We start from the raw sequence: 21,646 nt of genomic DNA on the forward strand, positions 1-21,646 counted from the left end.
TTCTCCGTTCAGGGATCCCCTGTATGGCCGGCGCGCTCCTTCCTCGTCGTCGACGTGCGTAACAACGTGATGGCGGCGACGGAGAGCGAGGATACCCGGCCGGCAGCAGAGACGTTCCAGAGCGACTGGGACACGGCGACAGCGATGGAGCAACATCCAAGGCAGCTTGGAGACCTCCAGATGTTGCAAAACTAAAACTCCCAGCATGCCGGGCATGCTGGGAGTTGTAGTTTTGCAACATCTGGCGGTCCGCAGTTTGAAGACCACTATTGGGTTAAAAATATTTATTTTTTTAGATCTTGCACCTATAAAACCTATAAATTGGGTGCGTCTTATACACCGGTGCATCCTATAGGGCGAAAAATACAGTACCCGTTTTAACCCTTCATAGCCCCTTATTAATAACGGACGTTATTTTGTGACGGTAGTAGGTAACGGAAGAAATAGTGCATGCACTATTTCTTGCTTTCTTTCTCCCGTCACAAAATAACGTCCGTTATTAATAAGGGGCTATGAAGGGTTAAAACGGGTACTGTAAAAATCCCATAGACTATAATGGGATTTTGTAAAGGCCGTTTTTAATGATTTTTGTTGACGGACCATTATAAGGGATCTTTAAAATGGATAATTCTATAGTGTGAAAGGAGCCTTGGCGTTATACAGTACCATCAGTTTATAGGGAAACCTCTTCTATGGTACGTTCATAACTCACAGCGGGTTTCCTATTAAAAGTCTTGCTACCATTCCCTTTACTAGGTACGTAGTCAGTCTGCACTAGAGATGAGCGAACTTACAGTAAATTCGATTCGTCACAAACTTCTCGGCTCGGCAGTTGATGACTTTTCCTGCGTAAATTAGTTCAGCTTTCAGGTGCTCCGGTGGGCTGGAAAAGGTGGATACATTCCTAGGAGACTCTTTCCTAGGACTGTATCCACCTTTTCCAGCCCACCAGAGCACCTGAAGGCTGAACTAATTTACGCAGGAAAAGACATCAACTGCCGAGCCGAGAAGTTCGTGACGAATCGAATTTACTGTAAGTTCGCTCATCTCTAGTCTGCACATCTGCTACTATGGCAGACTTTTCGCGGACCCATTGAAGTGCATGGTAGTGGAACTCGCAGTGGTAAACCCATTGAGATATGAAAAGGTGAACGTATTCTAAAGGGGGTACGACTCCTGCATCATAACAGATGGGCACTTTACTCCTCTGGCTTCTTTACTACTGTGTTCAACACTATGTTTGAGAATCTCCTTTGGATCTTGTCGCCCCCCTTTTCTTTCGGTTTGCACATGTAAAAGCATGGCCTCCAGCTGCTTGTGTCCAGTGAGATGTAGAGAGTATGGTGTTTGATAGGCCTTCTGTAATGGTGGCGTTCTGTGTCTTTCTCCAGTTATGCTCTTAGGAGTCACCGTCCTTCGGAAGAAATACCCTCTGACCAAGTATCTGTGCGTGCTGCTCATAGTGGTGGGAGTCGCCCTGTTTATGTACAAGCCCAAGAATAGTGTCTCCGGTGGGGATGATCATGGGTTCGGTTACGGAGAGCTGCTACTGGTAGGTGTATGGTATAGACACCGTTCTATTCAGTGCACATGACATGTTCTGCTCATCTTATCAGAGAGGTGGGCATAACATTATCTAAGCCACTGTTTCCCGACCAGGGTGCCTCCAGCTGTTGCAAAACTACAACACCCAGCATGCCCAGACAGCTTTCAGCTGTCTGGGCATGCTGGGAGTTGTAGTTTTGAAACTGGAGGCACCCTGGTCGAGAAACGCTGATCTAAGCATTAAGGGGGAGATTTATCAAAACCTGTGCAGAGTCAAAGTTGCCCAGTTGCCCATAGCAACCAATAAGATCGCTTCTTACATTCTTAACAAGGCCTGTGAAAAATGAAAGAAGCGATCTGATTGGTTGCTATGGGCAACTGGGCAACTTTGCCTCTGCACCGGTTTTGATTAATCTCCCCCTAACTCCCTGGGGACAGAGCCCATTATAACCCTAGGAACGGGAGCATTTTTTGCACATCTGACCACTGTCTCTTTAAGCATTAATAACTCTGGGATGCTTTTACTTTTCATTTTTTCGTGACATATTCCACTTCATGTTAGTGGTAAATTTTTGTCGATACTTGCATCATTTCTTGGTGAAAAATTCCAAAATTTCATGAAAAAATAGAAAATTTTGCATTTTTCTAACTTTGAAGCTCTCTGCTTATAAGGAAAACAGACATTCCAAATAAATGATATATTGATTCACAAATTCAATATGTCTACTTTATGTTTGCATCATAAAGTTGACATGTTTTTACTTTTAGAAGACCAATTTTTCACACAATTTTCAAAATCAGAATTTTTAAGGGACCAGTTCAGTTTTGAAGTGGATTTGAAGGGCCTTCATATTAGAAATACCCCATAAATGATCCCATTATAAAAACTGCACCCCTCAAAATATTCAAAATGACATTCAGTAAGTGTGTTAACCCTTTAGGTGTTTCACAGGAAGAAAAAGACCCCCAAAATTTGTAACCCAATTTCTCTCGAGTAAGGAAATACCTCATATGTGTATGTCAAGTGTTCAGCGGGCGCAGTAGAGGGCTCAGAAGGGAAGGAGTGACAGTGGGATTTTGGAGAGTGAATTTTTCTGAAATGGTTTTGGGGGGGGCATGTCACATTTAGGAAGCCCCTATAGTGCCGGAACAGCAAAAAAAAAAAAACACATGGCATACTATTTTGGAAACTACACCCCTCAAGTTTTTTCCCCCCAAATTTACCATTTTTACAAAGGGTAATGGGAGAAAATGCCCCCCAAAATTTGTAACCCCATCTCTTCTGAGTATGGAAATACCCCATGTTAGGGAGTAAAATGCTCTGCGGGCGCACTACAATGCTCAGAAGAGAAGGAGTCACATTTGGCTTTAGGAAAGCAAATTTTGCTGAAATGGTTTTTGGGGGGCATGTCACATTTAGGAAGCCCCTAAGGTGCCAGAATAGCACAAAAGGACCCACATGGCATACTATTTTGGAAACTGCACCCCTCAAGGCATGTAACGAGGGGTCCAGTGAGCCATAACACCCCACAGGTGATTGACAAACTTTCATTAAAGTTGGACATGTAAATGAAAAGTTTGATTTTTAACACTGAAATGCTGGTGTTACCCCAAACTTTTCATTTTCACAAGGAGTAATAGGAGAAAATGCCCCACAAAATTTGTAACCCCATTTCTCTTGAGTAAGGAAATACTATAGAGGGCTCAGAAGGGAAGGAGCAACATTGGCTTTTGGAGAGCGAATTTTGCTGAAATGGTTTTTGGGGGCATGTCGCATTTAGGAAGCCCCCATGATGCCAGAACAGTATAAAAAAACACGTCATACAATTTTGGAAACTACACCCCTCACAAAACTTAATAAGGGGTGCAGTGTGTATTTATACCCCACTGGCATTTGACAGATCTTTGGAACAGTGGGCTGTGCAAATGAAAAATTACATTTTTCATTTTTACGGACGACTGTTCAAAAAATCTGTCAGACACCTGTTGGGTGTAAATACTCACTGCACCCCTTGTTACATTCCGTGAGGGGTGTAGTTTCCAAAATGGGGTCACATGTGGAGGGGTCCACTGTTCTGGCACCATGGGGGCTTTGCAAACACACATAGCCGTCAATTCCAGCCTAATTCTCTCAAAAAGCCCAATGGCGCTCCTTCTGTTCTGGGCATTGTAGTTCGCCCGCAGAGCACTTTACTTCCACATATGGGGTATTTATATACTAAGAAGAAATGGGGTTTCAAATTTTGGGAGGCTTTTTTACTATTACCCCTTGTGAAAATGAAAAATTTGGGGTAATTTCAGGGGAAAAAAACACATTTTTAATTTTCATGTCCAACTTTAATGAAAATTTGTCAAAGACCTGAAGGGTGGTAAGGCTCACTATACCCCTTGTTACATTCCATGAGGGGGTGTAGTTTCCAAATTGGGGTTACATGTATGTTTTTTTTTTTTTGTTTTTTTTTTGTGTTCATGTCAGAACCGCTGTAACGATCAGCCACCCCTGTGCAAATCACAAATTTAGGCCTCAAATGTACATGGCGCTCTCTCACTACTGAGCCATGTAGTTCATCCGCAGAGCATTTTACGTACACAAATTTTGGGGGTCATTTTCTCCTTTTACCTCTTCTGAAAATGAAAAGTATGGGGCAACACCAGCATGTTAGTGTAACATTTTTTAATTTTTTTTTACACTAACATGCTGGTGTAGCCCCCAACTTTATCTTTTCATAAGGGATAAAAGGAGAAAAATCCCCCCCAAGATTTGTAGTGCAATTTCTCCCGAGTACTGAAATACCCCATATGTGGCCCTAAACTGTTGCCTTGAAATACGACAGGGCTCTGAAGTCAGAGAGCACCATGCGCATTTGAGGCCTGAATAAGAAATTTGCAATAGGGGCGGACCCGGTTACCTACAGTAAAACCCTACAGCAGTGTTTCCCAAACAGGGTGCCTCCAGCTGTTGCAAGACTTACAGCCTGCCAGGACAGTCTATGGCTGTCCGGCAATACTTGGAGTTGTGGTTTTGCAACAGCTGGAGGCTCCGTTTAGGAAACACTGCCGTATGAGACGTTTTTCATTTTTAATGGGGGGACGGACGTGTAAGGGGGTGTATATGTAGTGTTTTACTTTTTAATATTTGGTAGTGTAGTGTACTGTTTTTATGGTACATTCACACAGGCGGGGGTTCACAGTAAGTTTTCCGCTGGGAGTTTGAGCTGCGGCAGAAAATTTGCCGCAGCTCATACTTCTTGAAGGAAACCCACTGTAAACCCGCCCGTGTGAATGTACCCTGTACATTCACATGGGGGGGGCATGCCCAAAACCTTCAGCTGTGGCAAAATGACAACTCCCAGAATGCACTGACAGACCGTACATGCTGGGAGTTGTAGTTTTACAACAGCTGTAGGCACACTGGTGGGGAACCACATAGTTAGAAAACAGACTCTAGCTCAGTGATTCCAACCAATGTGCCTCCAGCTGTTGCAAAACTACAACTCCCAGCATGGCCAGACAGTCAGGGATGCTGGGTGTGTAGTTCTGCAATATCTGGCGCTTCAGATGTTGCAGAACTACAATTCCCAGCGTGCCTGGACAGTCTGGGCATGCTTGGAGTTGTAGTTATGCAACAACAGGGGAAGAACAGTTTGGAGACCGCTAAATAGTGGTCTCCAAACTGTGGCCCTCCAGATGTTGCAAAACTACAACTCCAAGCATGCCCAGACTGTCCAGGCATGCTGGGAATTGTAGTTCTGCAACATCTGAAGGGCCAGATATTGCAGAACTACACACCCAGCATCCCTGACTGTCCAGGCATGCTGGGAGTTGTAGTTCTGCAACATATGAAGGGCCAGATATTGCAGAACTACACACCCAGCATCCCTGACTGTCCAGGCATGCTGGGAGTTGTAGTTCTGCAACATATGAAGGGCCAGATATTGCAGAACTACACGCCCAGCATCCCTGAGTGTCTGGCCATGCTGGGAGTTGTAGTTTTGCAACATCTGGAGGACCACAGTTTAGAGACCACTATAGAGTTTTGCAGCTTTTAGAAGGCCACAGAGAAGATCACTTACCGCGATCTTCACTGCAGCCTTCTGCACGCCGCACTTTCCGGCCGCTCCAACTGCTGTGCTGCTGATGTCGTCGCCGCCGCTGCCGCTGGTCCAAGATGCCTCCACGGGTCCGGATAAGCCGGGCCATGCTCCCCCCTCGCCGCATGTGTTCACCCCCACCCCCCCTGCTCTGCCCCGACTTCGATCGGTGGGCTGAGCGGGGGGAAATGAACTCTAGCCTGACCGACCAATGGCAGGGGATAGGAGGGGGTGGCAACACTGCCACCTTGCTCCTATCATTTAGGATGGTCGGAGCTGTCTCTGTCAGCTCCGATCATGCTTATTTTCCGGGAAATTGGGTCACTAGTGACCCGATTACCACGGATTGCGGGCAAATCGCTGGTCTGAATTGACCAACGATTTGCCGCGATTGCTGACATGGGGGGGTCTCAGGACCCCCCTAGGCATTGCCACGGGATGCCTACTGATAGATATCAGCAGTCATCCCGGTCCGATCACAGCCCGGCGAGCGGCGGTGATCGGAAATGCGGAGGGCGTATCGATACGCCCTCCGTCCTTAAGTGACGGGACGCGAGGGCGTGTGCAACTGGACAGTTCCTAAAATGGACAGAGATGTCAGCAGAGAGCACTGTGCTCGTGATGTGAGCAGACAGCTCTGTGTTTCAAAAAGAAAAGAATTTCCATTGTAGTATTCAGCAGCTAATATGTACAGGAAGGATTAAGATTTTTTAATAGAAGTAGTTTACAAATCTGTTTAACTTTCTGGCACCAGTTGATTAAAAAAAAAAAAAAATTCTCCGGAGTACCCCTTTAAGCAACTTTCAGTTTTCACTTTGCGGTGGTGACAAATTTATGAAGAGCAAATGTCACACATAGGCATAAACAAAGTCTCAAACGAAAGCCAGGTCAGCCCCGGCTTACAAAACTGCCCTTGGAGAACGCTTTTAAAAGGTTGCACCAAAGTTGCAGAGGAGGAAACATACAAAATGTGTTCTGAAGTGATGTAATGTATTTATCTTATGTGTGCCAAATTTATCAACCCCCCAATTACTTTAAAACTCACTTTCCAAAGACAATAATAATAAATCTCCCCCACAGTGTGCTCCATCAGATGTTGTGCTACTAGATGTATTTCTTCTAGGACAGAGTAACCCAGTAATAGTAAAGTAGAGAGCACCATGTGGCGGCACCACCGTACAGCCTTGTGTGGTGGTGACAGTCTTTGGACATCTCGCTTACCTTTACTGTTGGTGATTATTAATTGGTATGTCATTAATCTAATAATAAAGAGTTAAAGGGGTATTCCCATCTCAGGAAGTTATCTTCTATTTACAACTTAGTTCTTGGCTAGGTTCAGAACATAATGCCCTGTGTGCGCGATGTGCTCCCTTAATTCCAATGACAACTTTGTCCCTGTTTTCAGGATCAGTGAAGGTCCCAGTGGTTGGACCCCCACCAATCAGCTTGGTATCCTCTATCCTGCATACTGGGGATCATTTTTAAGATGGGAATACCCCTTTAAGGCTGTTCTGTATCATCTCTTAATAGTTGCTGTCTCTTACCTTGGACGGACTGACTGGAGTGTCTCAGGATCACATGCGGGCACATTACCAGACTGGCTCCAACCAAATGATGCTTCATATCAACCTCTGGTCCAGTTTATTTCTTGGAGCAGGTAACCGAGTGTGTGTCTGTGTCTATGTATGTATGTATGTGTGCGTGTGTGTGTGTGTGTGTATATGTATATATATATATATATATATATATTATATTATATTTTATATTATATTATATTATATTATATTATATTATATTATATTATATTATATTATATTATATTATATTATATTATATTATATTATATTATATTATATTATATTATATTATATTATATTATATTATATTATATTATATTATATTATATTATATTATATTATATTATATTATATTATATTATATTATATTATATTATATTATATTATATTATATTATATTATATTATTTTCATAGCCGTACTTTTTCAAGACACTGCAATCTTCTTCTGTGAGAAATATTTCATTAACACATGTTTTCTATACACATGTTTATTCCCTTTGTGTGTATTGGAACTAAACCAAAAAAGGAGGAAAAAAAAGAAAATTGGACAAAAGGTCACCAAACTCCAAAAATGGGCTAGGCAAAATTTTTGGCACCCATAACTTAATATTTGGTTGCATACCCTTTGGAAAAATAACTGAAATCAGTCGCTTCCTATAACCATCAATAAGCTTCTTACACCTCTCAGCCGGAATGTTGGACCACTCTTCCTTTGCAAACTGCTCCAGGTCTCTCTTAATGGACGGCGCCTTTTCCCAACAGCAATTTTAAGATCTCTCCACAGGTGTTCAATGGGATTTAGATCTGGACTCATTGCTGCCACTTCAGAACTCTCCAGTGCTTTGTTGCCATCCATTTCTGGGGGCTTTTTCACATATGTTTGGGGTCATTGTCCTGCTGGAAGACCCAAGATCTCGAACGCAAACCCAGCTTTCACTGGGCTGTACAGTGCGACCCAAAATCGTTGGTAATCCTCAGATTTCATGATGCCTTGCACACATTCAAGGCCCCCAGTGCCAGAGGCAGCAAAACAACCCCAAAACATCATTGACCCTCCACCATATTTCACTGTAGGTACGGTGTTCTTTTCTTTGTAGGCCTCATTCCGTTTTCGGTAAACAGTAGAACGATGTGCTTTACCAAAAAGCTCTATCTTGGTCTCATCTGTCCACAATACTTTTTCCCAGAAGGATTTTGTCTTACTCAAGTTCATTTTGGCAAAATGTAGTCTTGCTTTTTTATGTCTCTGTGTCAGCAGTGGGGTCCTCCTGGGTCTCTTGACATAGCGTTTCATTTCATTTAAATGTTGACGGATAGTTCACGCTGACACTGATGCTCCCTGAGCCTGCAGGACAGCTTGAATATCTTTGAAACTTGTTTGGGGCTGCTTATCCACCATCCGGACTATCCTGCATTGACACCTTTCATCAATTTTTGTCTTCCGTCCATGCCCAGGGAGATTAGCTACAGTGCCATGGGTTGCAAACTTCTTGATAATCTTGTGCACTGTGGACAAAGGCAAATCTAGATCTCTGGAGATGGACTTGTAACCTTGAGATTGTTGATATTTTTCCACAATTTTGGTTTTCAAGTCCTCAGACAGTTCTCTTCTCCTATTTCTGTTGTCCATGCTTAGTGTGGCACACAGACACAATGGAAAGACTAAGTGAACTTCTCTCCTTTTTATCTGCTTTCAGGAGTGCTTTTTCTATTTCCCACACATGTTACTTGCCCCAGGTGAGTTTAAAGGAGCATCACAAGCTCGAAACAATCTTATTTTTCCACAATTTTGAAAGGGTGCCAATAATTTTGTCCAGCCTATTGTGTTTCTGCAATACTTTTCTGTGAAAAATACTTAATTATCTTGAAAAATTTCAGGGGTGCCAACATTTACCGCCATAACTGTGTGTGTGTGTATGTGTCTATATGTATATGTGTATATGTATATATAATGTGTGTGTGTGTGTGTGTGTGTATGTGTAATATATATATTATTTTTATTATTATTATTAGTTTTTTTTATATAGTAGAAATGGTTGGTGGACTTCACTGATGAAGTTAAAGAAGTAGTTATGAAGGAATAGAAAAACAGCGAATTTCTTCCATAAACAGCACCACCTCGGTGCTCAGGTTGTGTGTGGTACTACAACTTGGCTCCATTCACTTCAGTGGAACTGAGCTGCAATACCACACACAACCTGAGGACAGGTGTGCTGCGGTTTCTGGAAGGAATTTCCTTAGTTTTGGCTGGAGTTCTCCTTTAACAAAACAAACGTATCCATTATCCACAGTATAGGGGGAAAGTAGCTGATTGCGGGGACCCCCTGCCATCTCTGGAACAGGACCCCGACTCTCAGTGAGGCACTCGTATCATCTACCAGTAGACTGCCCGCCCTCCATTAACTTCTATGGGAGTGCCGTTGATGCCCTAGTGCTGTACTCGGGTCTTTTTGGCACTCCAATAGAAATTAATGGAGCTCGTGTCATCTTCAGCACCCATTCTGGAGATCGCGGGAACTCCCTCCCCCCCCAAATCAGCTACTTATCCTCTAAGTTAATTTTGTCTGGAGTTCTCCTTTAATCTTGGATAACTCCTTTAAGCAAGCAGCTCAGGCCACCTGATTTCAATGATGGGCACTTTGGGTTGGCTACATAATGTCCTCTTATTGGTCCTTTTTATAGGAACCACAGTACAGTCTTCAGAGGGACTTTCATGGGCTACAGTTTTACTACTAACAACATTCATCACGTATCCACAGGATAGGCAATAAACGATCGCTGACTCCTCACCGACCGTGAGAGTAACTGAGAGTCCCCTGTGTCACTTGCGCTCCATTCACTGCCTATGGCTTCTGTCAGTTCAGTAGCAATGAATGGAGCAGCAGGCATTGCATTGGAACTCCAGTCACACAGAGGACTTAAAGGGGTTATCCAGGAAAAAATTTTTTTTTAAAAGATCAACTGGCTCCAGAAAGTTAAACAGATTTGTAAATTACTTCTATAAAAAAATGTTAATCCTTTCAATAATTATCAGCTGTTGAAGTTGAGTTGTTGTCTTCTGTCTGGCAACAGTGCTCTCTGCTGACATCTCTGCTTGTCTCGGGAACTGCACAGAGTAGAAGAGGTTTGCTTCTAAACTGGGCGGTTCCCGGTTCAGAGAGCACTTAGACAGAAAAGAACAACTCAACTTCAGCAGTTCATAAGTAATGAAAGGATTAAGATTTTATAATAGAAGTAATTTACAAATCTGTATAACTTTCTGGAGTCAGTTGATATATAAAAAAAAAGTTAGGATAATCCCTTTAATTCTAGGTTACTATTTCCCAACCAGCATGCCTGCAGCTGTTGCAAAACTACAACTCCCAGCATGCTGGGAGTTGTAGTTTTGCAACAGCTCGAGGCACACTGGTTTGGAAAAAACTATTCTAGGTGCTGTCCTGTAATTCTAAATGCCCTCCAATAGCAATCAATACAAGTAAACTTTATTTGTGCACTTTCCGGTTACAGATTAGCATAGTAGCCCGCAGTGAATATAAGCAGCCTGAAGGTGGCACAAGCGTGCACACATTATTTCTAAATCTCTGTATGAAGTCAAATATTTTTGTTATTTGGAACTGTGTACTTAACCTCTAGCCAAGACATTTGATCACGTGATTAATAATGTGGTATCTCCTATCATATGCGTCTTCAGCTGTTGCGAGACAACTCCCAGCAGGTGCTGTCAGGTTAAGGTAGACTTGCAGATTGGAGACTAGAGATGAGCGAACTTACAGTAAATTCGATTCGTCACGAACTTCTCGGCTCGGCAGTTGATGACTTATCCTGCGTAAATTAGTTCAGCCTTCAGGTGCTCCGGTGGGCTGGAAAAGGTGGATACATTCCTAGGAAAGAGTCTCCTAGGACTGTATCCACCTTTTCCAGCCCATGGGAGCACCTGAAAGCTGAACTAATTTATGCAAGAAAAGTCATCAACTGCCGAGCCGAGAAGTTCGTGACGAATCGAATTTACTGTAAATTCGCTCATCTCTATAAGTAATTATTAAAAAAAGATAATTATTATTGAAAATTTTTATTAAAAAATATATATCTATATATATTTTTTTTTTATTATTTTTTCTTGGTCACTGCACCTGCACCCACATTTTAGCTCAGAAATGTTTTATTTATACAGTTATTGCTTTGTCTGGGCATTAGTAACCATGGAATATTTCGTGAGATGTTTCCACCAGAATTTTCTTGGATGTAAAAGTTGGCGCAAAAATCAACAATTTTGGCACAAAAAAAACCCCAATATGGCTGCAACAAAAAAATATTTTGGTGCAAAAAATTAAAAAAAAAGACTTTTGAAAATCTGAGGAGAAAAAAAGGTGTGAATAATATCGCTGGAACAGAAATTACTGTAGTTTTTGAGAATCTCCCCCAGAATATCTGGGTTTAAAAAATATGTAATTTTTCTGAAGAATCTGTCCCCTTACCTCAATATCCGTGTTTACCAACTAGAATGCCTCCAAGTGTTACAAAACTTGGCATGCTGGGAATTGCAGTTTTTGCAAAAGCTGGAGGCACCCTGGTAGCAGAAATTAGTGTGCGACATGGTTATGCAGCAGAGCTGAATGTGTGATTATGTGTGATTGTGTAAGCATGACCACGCACACACTCAATTCTGCTAAATACATCACACACTCAGCTTTGCTACATACACCTGATCACAAACTCAGCCTGCTACATACACACTCACAAACTTAGCTCTGCTACATGCACACATTCACACACACACTCAGCTCTGCTACATGCACACATTCACACACACACTCAGCTCTGCTACATGCACACATTCACACACACACTCAGCTCTGCTACATGCACACATTCACACACACACTCAGCTCTGCTACATGCACACATTCACACATACACACACACACTCAGCTCTGCTACATGCACACATTCACACACACACACACACTCAGCTCTGCTACATGCACACATGCACACATTCACACACACACTCAGCTCTGCTACATACACACATTCACACACACACTCAGCTCTGCTATATACACACATTCACACACACTCAGCTCTGCTACACACACATTCACACACACTCAGCTCTGCTACACACACATTCACACACACGCAGCTCTGCTACATACACACAATCACACACTCAGCTCTGCTACATACACACAATCACACACTTAAATATAGACCTAACAGCTGTACCTCCTTCCCCCTCCCTGCACATACAGTTGTATATTCTTAGCTGTACGGTCACCATGGTTACACTACACAGGTTGAATCTCCTGCTCTCATCAAGAACAGCATGGAGTTTGAATTTTACACAGTTGGAAGTATGAACAATGCCTGGCAGTATTTCACCCGCACTATAACCCGGTGTATTATCCCCGTGTATGGGGTTAGACTGCAGGTGAAGGGTGATCACAAGTGTCCATAAACATTGCATTGTTTTTAAAAGGTACATGGAAAGGTTTTAAGTATCAGAGATAATCTGACTGTTGGCAGAAGCAGAGTAATCTCCTTGGAATCCATGATTTAAAGCACCTTGCTACGTGCAGTCCAAGATGGCTTATATTTGCATTTAAAATATGGTTATTGCGCAAGATTTCTGCTGGTAAATGAAATATACGCAGTTAATAAATTTGTGCGTACTAAATATCTCACTCCAAGGTGCACCGAAACCTACACATCTGGAGGAAATGCTCCACCTGAATGTGCGCAAAAAAAATGCAAAAAAAACAGCTTGCGCAAAATTTTTCTCAAAAATGTAAACACAAAACAGGGGTAACATCTTTGATACATGTCCCCCTTGGAGTTTAGCTGATGATGTATGTACTGTGCAGTGACGGATGTGACTCTCCACTATAGGTATTGTGTTTACTGGAGAAGTTTGGGAGTTCCTGAGCTTCACTGAACGATACCCAGGTATCATCTACAACATTCTGCTCTTCAGCTTGACCAGCGCCTTGGGACAGGTAAGACATACAAATCTCAGATGTCTTCTAAAGGCCAAGAGTCTTTTCCCAAGAGATATTCACCAGATTTGTCAGCAGACCATACTCATAAGCAAACTGCTTTTTAAAAGGATTTTCCAGCATTAGATCAAAGAGTATGCTATTTTCCCTCCAGAAACAGTGCTACACTTGGTCATAGTGGCTTTGTCAGGTATTGCAGCCAGCCCCACTGACCTGATAAGCTGCGGATTTAGACACAGCCTTTAGAACAGGGTGACACTATTTCTTGAAATAAAGCTTTAACATTAACAATTGAAAAGAACCAGCAAAGCAAGGACATGTCTATTTGAAGAAAGTATAGGTCATAGACCGGGACAAGGGATTTCATATAGTGTGGGCTGTGCAAATACAACATGTCTGGTCCTCCTCTGGTCTGCGTTCATCCGTAGATGGAGTATTGTTGGGATCTGAGTAATGTTATAGAGTATTGCAGTGTTTCCCAAGCAGGGTGCCTCCAGCTGTTGCAAAACTACAGCTCCCAGCATGCCCGGACAGCCTTCGGCTGTCCGGGCATGCTAGGAGTTGTAGTTTTGCAACAGCTGGAGACGCCCTGCTTGGGAAACACTGCAGTATTGTATTCAGTATACAAGAACCTTGATAAAATTTCCTTCGCTTTGTGGTCTTGTATACACTGCTCAAAAAAATAAAGGGAACACTTAAACAACACAATGTAACTCCAAGTCAATGACACTTCTGTGAAATCACACTGTCCACTCAGGAAGAACACTGATTGACAATCAATTTCACATGCTGTTGTGCAAATGGAACAGACAACAGGTGGAAATTATAGGCAGTTAGCAAGACACCCCCAATAAAGGAGTAGTTCTGCAGGTGGTGACCACAGACCACTTCTCAGTTCCTATGCTTCCTGGATGATGTTTTGGTCCCTTTTGAATGCTGGCAGCGCTTTCCCTCTAGTGGTAGCATGAGACGGAGTCTACAACCCACACAAGTGGCTCACGTAGTGCAGCTCATCCAGGATGGCACATCAATGCGAGCTGTGGCAAGAAGGTTTGCTGTGTCTGTCAGCGTAGTGTCCAGAGCATGGAGGCGCTACCTGGAGACGTGGAGGAGGCAAAAGGAGGGCAACAACCCAGCAGCAGGACTGCTACCTCTGCCTTTGTGCAAGGAGGAGCACTGCCAGAGCCCTGCAAAATGATCTCCAGCAGGCCACAAATGTGCATGTGCCCACTCAAACGGTCAGAAACAGACTCTATGAGGGCCCGATGTCCACAGGTGGGGGTTGTGCTTACAGGCCAACACTGTGCAGGACGTTTGGCATTTGCCAGAGAACACCAAGATTGGCAAATTTGCCGCTGGCACCCTGTGCTCTTCACAGAGGAAATCAGGTTCACACTGAGCACATGAGACAGAGTCTGGAGACTCCGTGGAGAACGTCCTGCTGCCTGCAACATCCTCGAGCATGACCGGTTTGGCGGTGGATCAGTAATGGTTTGGGGGGGCCGCACAGCCCTCCATGTGCTTGCCAGAGGTAGCCTGACTGCCATTAGGTACCAAGATAAGATCCTCAGACCCATTGTGAGACCATATGCTGGTGCAGTTGGCCCTGGGTTCCTCCTAATGCAAGACAATGCTAGACCTCATGTGGCTGGAGTGTGTCAGCAGTTCCTACAAGAGGAAGGTATTGATGCTATGGTATGGCCCGCCCGTTCTCCAGACCTGAATCCGATTGAGCACATCTGGGACATCATGTCTCGCTCCATCCACCAATGCCACATTGCACCACAGACTGTCCAGGAGTTGGCGGATGCTTTAGTCCAGGTCTGGGAGGACATCCCTCAGGAAACCATCCACCACCTCATCAGGAGCATGCCCAGGTGTTGTAGGGAGGTAATATGGGCACGTGGAGGCCACACACACTACTGAGCCTCATTTTGACTTGTTTTAAGGACATTGCATCAAAGTTGGATCAGCCTGTAGTGTGGTTTTTCACAATAAATTTGATTTCCATTGATTAATTTTTGTGTGATTTTGTTGTCAGCGCATTTAACTATGTAAAGACGAAAGTATTTAATACAATTAGTTCATTCATTCAGATCTAGGATGTGTTATCTTAGTGTTCTCCTTTATGTTTTTGAGCAGTGTATTTACATCTCTCATGTTGGCCTATACGTTCTCTTCCAGACCTTTATCTTCATGACCGTGGTGTACTTTGGTCCTCTCACCTGCTCCATCATCACCACCACTAGAAAGTTCTTTACCATCTTGGCATCTGTAATTCTCTTCTCTAATCCCATCAGTGGCTTGCAGTGGGTTGGGACCCTGTTAGTGTTTTTAGGTAAGTACTGATGCTGATCCATCTAAAACGGTACGTGCTATTCATATATGGCTCTGTCGCTCCAAATAAACTACATCCACAGGCACTTATATCAAGGCAGTGTTCCCCAACCAGTGGAATAACTATAACTCCAGGGCATTATAGGAGTTGTATATTTAAAACAGCTGTAGAGCCACAGATTGAGTAACATTGTTCTAGTAGGGTATCTTTTTCTGTAATTCCATATAACACTAGGTGGTAGAGTAGAGCAAGGGAACTTTAAGGAAAAATTCCCAGCAGCCTGGTGGGGTCAATGTGTTCATCACATCACTTATCCTGTACTGATCCTGAGTTATGTCCTGTATTATACCCCAGAGCTGTACTCGCTATTCTGCTGCAGAATCCTGGGTTACATGTTGTATTGTGGCATAGAGGTGCATTTAAAATTCAGCTGGTTGTTATTGTAAGCAGTAAGGCCGTCTTCAGACACAACCCTAACATCTTAAAGGAAATCTGTCATCATTGCCACCAGCACTAACCTGTTGGTACAGGCATATAGTGCGAGTGACACTTATAATAATGGTACCTACCTATCCCCGATCCATCGCTCCGTTCACCCATTCTCCTTATTCGGGTGGCGCTCCAGGAGCACGGGGATGAACGGTGCCACAGATTGGCCCTTAGTTAGAATCATTATCATCAGTGTTGTTCGTACTACAAGCCTGTACTAACAGGTTATTGCAGGTGATACTGATGACAGATTCCTTTTTAAAGTGTACCTATCCTTTCAAAAGCCAGACCCCTATCATATTTAAACTTCTGACTTTATGTCACTATTACATGTCAGAAGTTTGAATCAGTGGGGGTCCGGCTGCTGAGACCTCTACTTATCACTCGAATGAAGGGGCAGAAGTGTGTGTCTGCCCTTTTGTCTCCACTCTGCACTTCAGGTAGCTATAGCGAGTAGTATATGGGAATTGCCAGAAGTCTTGTAGACTTACATTGTAATGCCACATAGCACTCACAGTAGATACGTGAAGTGCACAGAGTGGAGATGAAGGAGCACAGTGCATGCAACTGAGCACTTCTGCCCCTTTATTCTAGAGATCAAATGGGGTCTTGGCACCTGGACCCTCACCGATACAGGGCTCTGTGCAGGCTTGTCAATCATCCTGATGTGTGAGTCGGGAACATGTCGCAGAGCCTCAGTGCACAGAGCCCCGCTTGTCCTCGGTGCACAGAGCCCCGCTTGTCCTCGGTGCACAGAGCCCCGCTTGTCCTCGGTGCACAGAGCCCCGCTTGTCCTCGGTGCACAGAGCCCCGCTTGTCCTCGGTGCACAGAGCCCCGCTTGTCCTCGGTGCACAGAGCCCCGCTTGTCCTCGGTGCACAGAGCCCCGCTTGTCCTCGGTGCACAGAGCCCCGCTTGTCCTCGGTGCACAGAGCCCCGCTTGTCCTCGGTGTACAGAGCCCCGCTTGTCCTCGGTGTACAGAGCCCCGCTTGTCCTCGGTGTACAGAGCCCCGCTTGTCCTCGGTGTACAGAGCCCCGCTTGTCCTCGGTGTACAGAGCCCCGCTTGTCCTGCCCACACTTCCTATATTTGGACTCCTCACAGAGACACACTGACAATAACTGTAGGGACAAATATATATATATATATATATATATATATATATATATATATATATACACAATACACAATTTTTAACCAATGTATATTTCAAATATATATATATATATATATATATATATATATATATATATATATATATATATATATATATATATATATATAATGGTATTATCTACATCATATAAAACATTTTTGTTAACAGGTACACTTTAAGTATTTTTACTCTTATAAGTGAGCTTTATACATTGTCCATAAAAATTATAATTTGCACATTTAACTCCATAAGGATGCAGGGCGTACCTGTATGCCCTGAGTCCGCTCCCTTTCTATAACGTCATAGCGGGTCGGGCCTGGCCTTTAACAACGGCCAGGACCCGTGGCTAATAGCACGTGACACTGATCGCGGTGTTGCGCGCTATTTACCCTTGAGACGTGGAGTTCAAAGTTGATTGCCGTGTCTAAAGTGAAAGTAAACTGCTCCTGGCTAGCTCAGCGGGCTATTCGGGACCGCCGCAGCGAAAACTCTGCATTACGAACAGCTGGCAGACACAAGGAGGTTCCTTACCTTCCTCCTGCGTCGCCGATCGCCGAAAGACTGCTCAGTGCCTGAAGTCCAGGCATGAGCAGTCAAGTGGCAGAATCATCGATCAATGTTATCCTATGAGATACCATTGATCAATGTAAAAGATCAGTTAGTGCAGTATTATAGCCACTAGAGGGGGCTATAACACTGCAAAAAAAAGTGAATAAAGATCATTTAACCCCTTCCCTAATAAGTTTACCCCCCTTTTCCCATAATAAAAAGGGTAAATATAAATAAACATATGTGGTATCGCCGCGTGCAGAAATGAATTATAAAAATATATAGTTAAACCGCTTGGTCAATGGCATATGCACAAAAAATTCCAGAATAGTCCAAAATAGCGTATTTTTGGTCACTTTTTATATCATTAAAAAATTTATAAAAAGCGATTAAAAAGTTTGATCAATACAAAAATGGTAGCGCTAAAAACTTAAGATCACTGCACAAAAAATGAGCCCTCATACCGCCCCGTACGTGGAAAAATAAAAAAGCTATATAGGTCAGAAGATGACAACTTTAAACGTATAAATTTTCCTGCATGTAGTTATGATTTTTTCCAGAAGTATGACAAAATCAAACCTATATAAGTAGGGGATCATTTTAATCGTATGGACCTACAGAATAAAGAGAATCTGTCATGTTTACCGAAAAATGTACTGCGTAGAAACGGAAGCCCCCAAAATTTACAAAATGGCGTTTTTTCTTCAATTTTGTCGCACAATTTCCTTCCGTTTCACCGTAGATTTTGGGGTAAAATGACTGATGTCATTACAAAGTAGAATTGGTGGCGCAAAAAATAAGCCATCATGTGGATTTTTAGGTGCAAAATTTAAAGAATTATGACTTTATAAAGGTAAGGAAAAAACCCTCAGTCCTTAAGGGGTTAAAGGAGTAATCCCGAGCAAAACATCATATTCCTTATCCCTAGTCCCTTCAACCATATCTGATATATAGCACAATCTTGTAATATGCAAATTAAGTCTCATCTGACTGGAGGCGGGTTTGAAGACTATCTGCACCTCTGACTCCACCTCCTGGGTCCCATTCGTGCTGCCTCTTATCACTATTCATCTCCTTGTTAAGCGGGTCGATGCAAACGGGTTTCAGAGATGTTCAGGTTAGTCGTGTTGATCTGTCAGTTTCCCTTTAACACTTGATCTTGGATTGTATATAAAATACATTGGAGACTTTCAGTCCTTGAATAAACAATATTTTTTGCATTAAGTTACTTTGCTCCCATAATGATCTGCTTCTCAGAATGCAGATGTCTGCAGTGCCATTGCAGCTGGTGAGCAATATGATGCCAACCCTGGTGCGATCACTGGTGACTGTCTGGCCTTGTGCAGTCATCATAGCATTGCTGATGCCTAATATGGGTAAGAATGTGTTGCCAGCTGGACTTGGCACGCACGGCCCCCTATGAGGCACAGGCACATACTCATACTATATGACAGTATAGCTCACGCTCTGTGCCCACTCTCTTCCTGCCATACTCACCACTCTTGCTTTTTGTTTTCCACAGGTCTAGGACTGGATGCCAAATTCGGCAAAGGATCCAAAAAGCCGTCCCACTGATACCCTTTTACAGGAGCCTTCAGATGACGTATTCAGACCTCACTCACTGTTCGTCTATATAAATATGTCCTTTTTTTTTTTTTTTAATATTATGGGATACGTGTAACTATTTTATTAATGACGGAAGGGCTGGAATTTTATGCTGAGAGAGAGAGTGGGAGTATTAAACGCGAGAAGATGGAACGCGTCTCTTTGCCTTTAATTCTACTTGTTTTAACTATTACGGAGCAGACAGTGCACAGCTATAGCTTTTCCCCAGGATAGCCCCCTTTAATAAAAGATCTGATAAATACTACAATGCAGAGACGCTGGGCACACAGACTTCAGCTTGGCTCTGAATCGTACCATTTGCATAACTGCGGCTTCAAAGTTGGAGACAGACATCTCCCACCACACATGAAAGCAGAGGGAGCAGCTGTGTAGAGCTTCCCATCTGGTGCCAACAGCCCTCCCTGCCTTTATCCCTATCCCAGCCCCTGGATCTCATTAATACCCAGGACTGGCACAACCAGGCTGGGGACCAGTTTGGCTGCTGGCGGTGGAACACGACCAAGGACAAGGAAGATTTAGAAGAAACGAGTGGAAGGAATATTAATAGACAGGTTGATGTTTCTATTATGGCTGTGACCTGGTGATCGGGCATCAATGATGGGCAAGGACAGCTGAGGATTGATAGGAAGGACTTGAGACTTCTGGTTCTACATTATAGATATTACGCCATATTGGCAGCAGCTGAAAGCCCCTTTAAAAAAGCAGTGTCAGATAAAGCAAGTGTCTGCCATGTTGGACAGTGGCATCATAGAAATGTGGGAATTTATTTATAGACTGGCACCATTTCCGGGCACAAGTTACTAGTGTTTATGCAGCCATTTGGCAGCCTTTGCATCAAATGAAAAAAAGAAAAGTTTTGTCAAAACTTGTGCAAAAGAAAACCTGACCAATCAGATTCCAGCTCTTGTTTATTAGAAAATGAATGTAGCAATCTGGTTGCTATGGATAAGATCCACTTGGGTGGTGCAGTGGGCTCCCTTTCACTAAGTGGTGCCACTTGGATATGTTTAGGTGACCTTACATATAATAAAGGGCAGTGTTCCCCAACCTGTGGCAAAACTACAACTCCCATCATGCCCTTACAGTGGTAGGTCCGTTTTCTGTGTCTCTCCAGCCAATGCCAAAATCCAGCTTTATTAGGACAAGGATATAAGACAACACCACCTTTTGGCTGCCAAGGCATGCTAGGTGTTGTAGTTTTTCAACATCTCGGGAACATTGCTTTAAGGCCAGTCCAATTATTTATTTATTTTTAGTCTGAATACCATGCCAGAGTTTTTTTCAGTCTGTCAAAGTCTTGGATACGGTATGCAACCACTCTGGCATTTCAGATGTTTCTTTTTCATGGTCAGAATAGTGTAGCGTTCTGTAATATTGAAACAAGCAAAAAAAAAATACAACTTATATGTCAGAGAGCGGGAACGGATTTGTCGTATCATCCTGACTCCTGTAAAAGCATAAATCATGACACCAATGTGAACAGAACCTAAGAGAAAAGACTATGGCTCCAATCCTGGTCAGGGCAGCAATAATTATTAAAAAAGTTAATAAATGAATTGATACTTTGTATTAAACATAATGTAGCATTGAGTTGTACTTGTGCATCATTTCTTTAGGAAATCTCCCATACTCCAACATTTATAAACATCGGTATCCAAGCTTTCCGGCTCTAGAAAGTTAGGCCAGTTCACCTTTCAGAATTTCCAGCCGGACGAAATCCGTCCGGAGATTGCAAGTGCAGCCAGCAACAACCAGTCTGTGCTAGGACCACGCAGACATTGCCATCCCCATAGACTGCAATGTCTGCGGAGGTGATTCTGCCTTAAAGGGGTACTCTGCCTATAGACATTTTATCCAAAGTATAGGGGACAAGATGTCTGATCGCGGGGGTCCTGCCGCTAAGAGCCCCCGCAATCTCCGTGCAGCACCCAGTGTTCGTTTAGAATGTCTGGTGCAGCGCTAGAGGCTCGTGACGTCACGCCCACGCCCCCTCAATGCAACTCTATGGAGCCTTCACGCCCCTCCCATAGACTTGCTTTGAGGGGGCCACATCGCCATTCATCCTGCACGGAGTGAAGTTCTATGCTCTATGCATTGGTTGACTGAGGTGCCACAGCGGAGATTGCGGGGGTCCCCAGCGGCAGGAAAGGGACCTGTCCTTTGGAAAGGGGGTAAGATGTCTAGGGACTGAGTACCCCTTTAACAACCAAGCAGCTTCAATGTTCAGACTACATTTTTCTAGTGGATTTTCCAGGTGGGAAGTCCGCCTCGAAAACTTT

The 21,646-nt window shown here is 43.4% G+C and overlaps 1 protein-coding gene across 8 annotated transcripts in view; it reads left to right on the top strand.

The window, feature by feature from the left end:
- SLC35B1 (solute carrier family 35 member B1) overlaps positions 1-20,957 on the top strand; it is a 78,624-nt gene extending 57,667 nt beyond the window's left edge. For all 8 annotated transcript variants that reach the window (XM_056548325.1, XM_056548327.1, XM_056548326.1 and 5 more), the window contains 5 exons: positions 1,392-1,552; positions 7,167-7,293; positions 13,104-13,210; positions 15,395-15,548; positions 19,264-20,957. In XM_056548325.1, the coding sequence (XP_056404300.1) occupies positions 1,392-1,552; positions 7,167-7,293; positions 13,104-13,210; positions 15,395-15,548; positions 19,264-19,316 (602 nt within the window). In that variant the 3' untranslated portion in view covers positions 19,317-20,957. The remainder of the gene's footprint in view (positions 1-1,391; positions 1,553-7,166; positions 7,294-13,103; positions 13,211-15,394; positions 15,549-19,263) is intronic.
- Positions 20,958-21,646: the final 689 nt, after the last annotated feature.

The sequence above is a fragment of the Hyla sarda genome, chromosome 12 (genome assembly GCF_029499605.1).
Source record: "Hyla sarda isolate aHylSar1 chromosome 12, aHylSar1.hap1, whole genome shotgun sequence".
NCBI lineage: Eukaryota > Metazoa > Chordata > Amphibia > Anura > Hylidae > Hyla > Hyla sarda.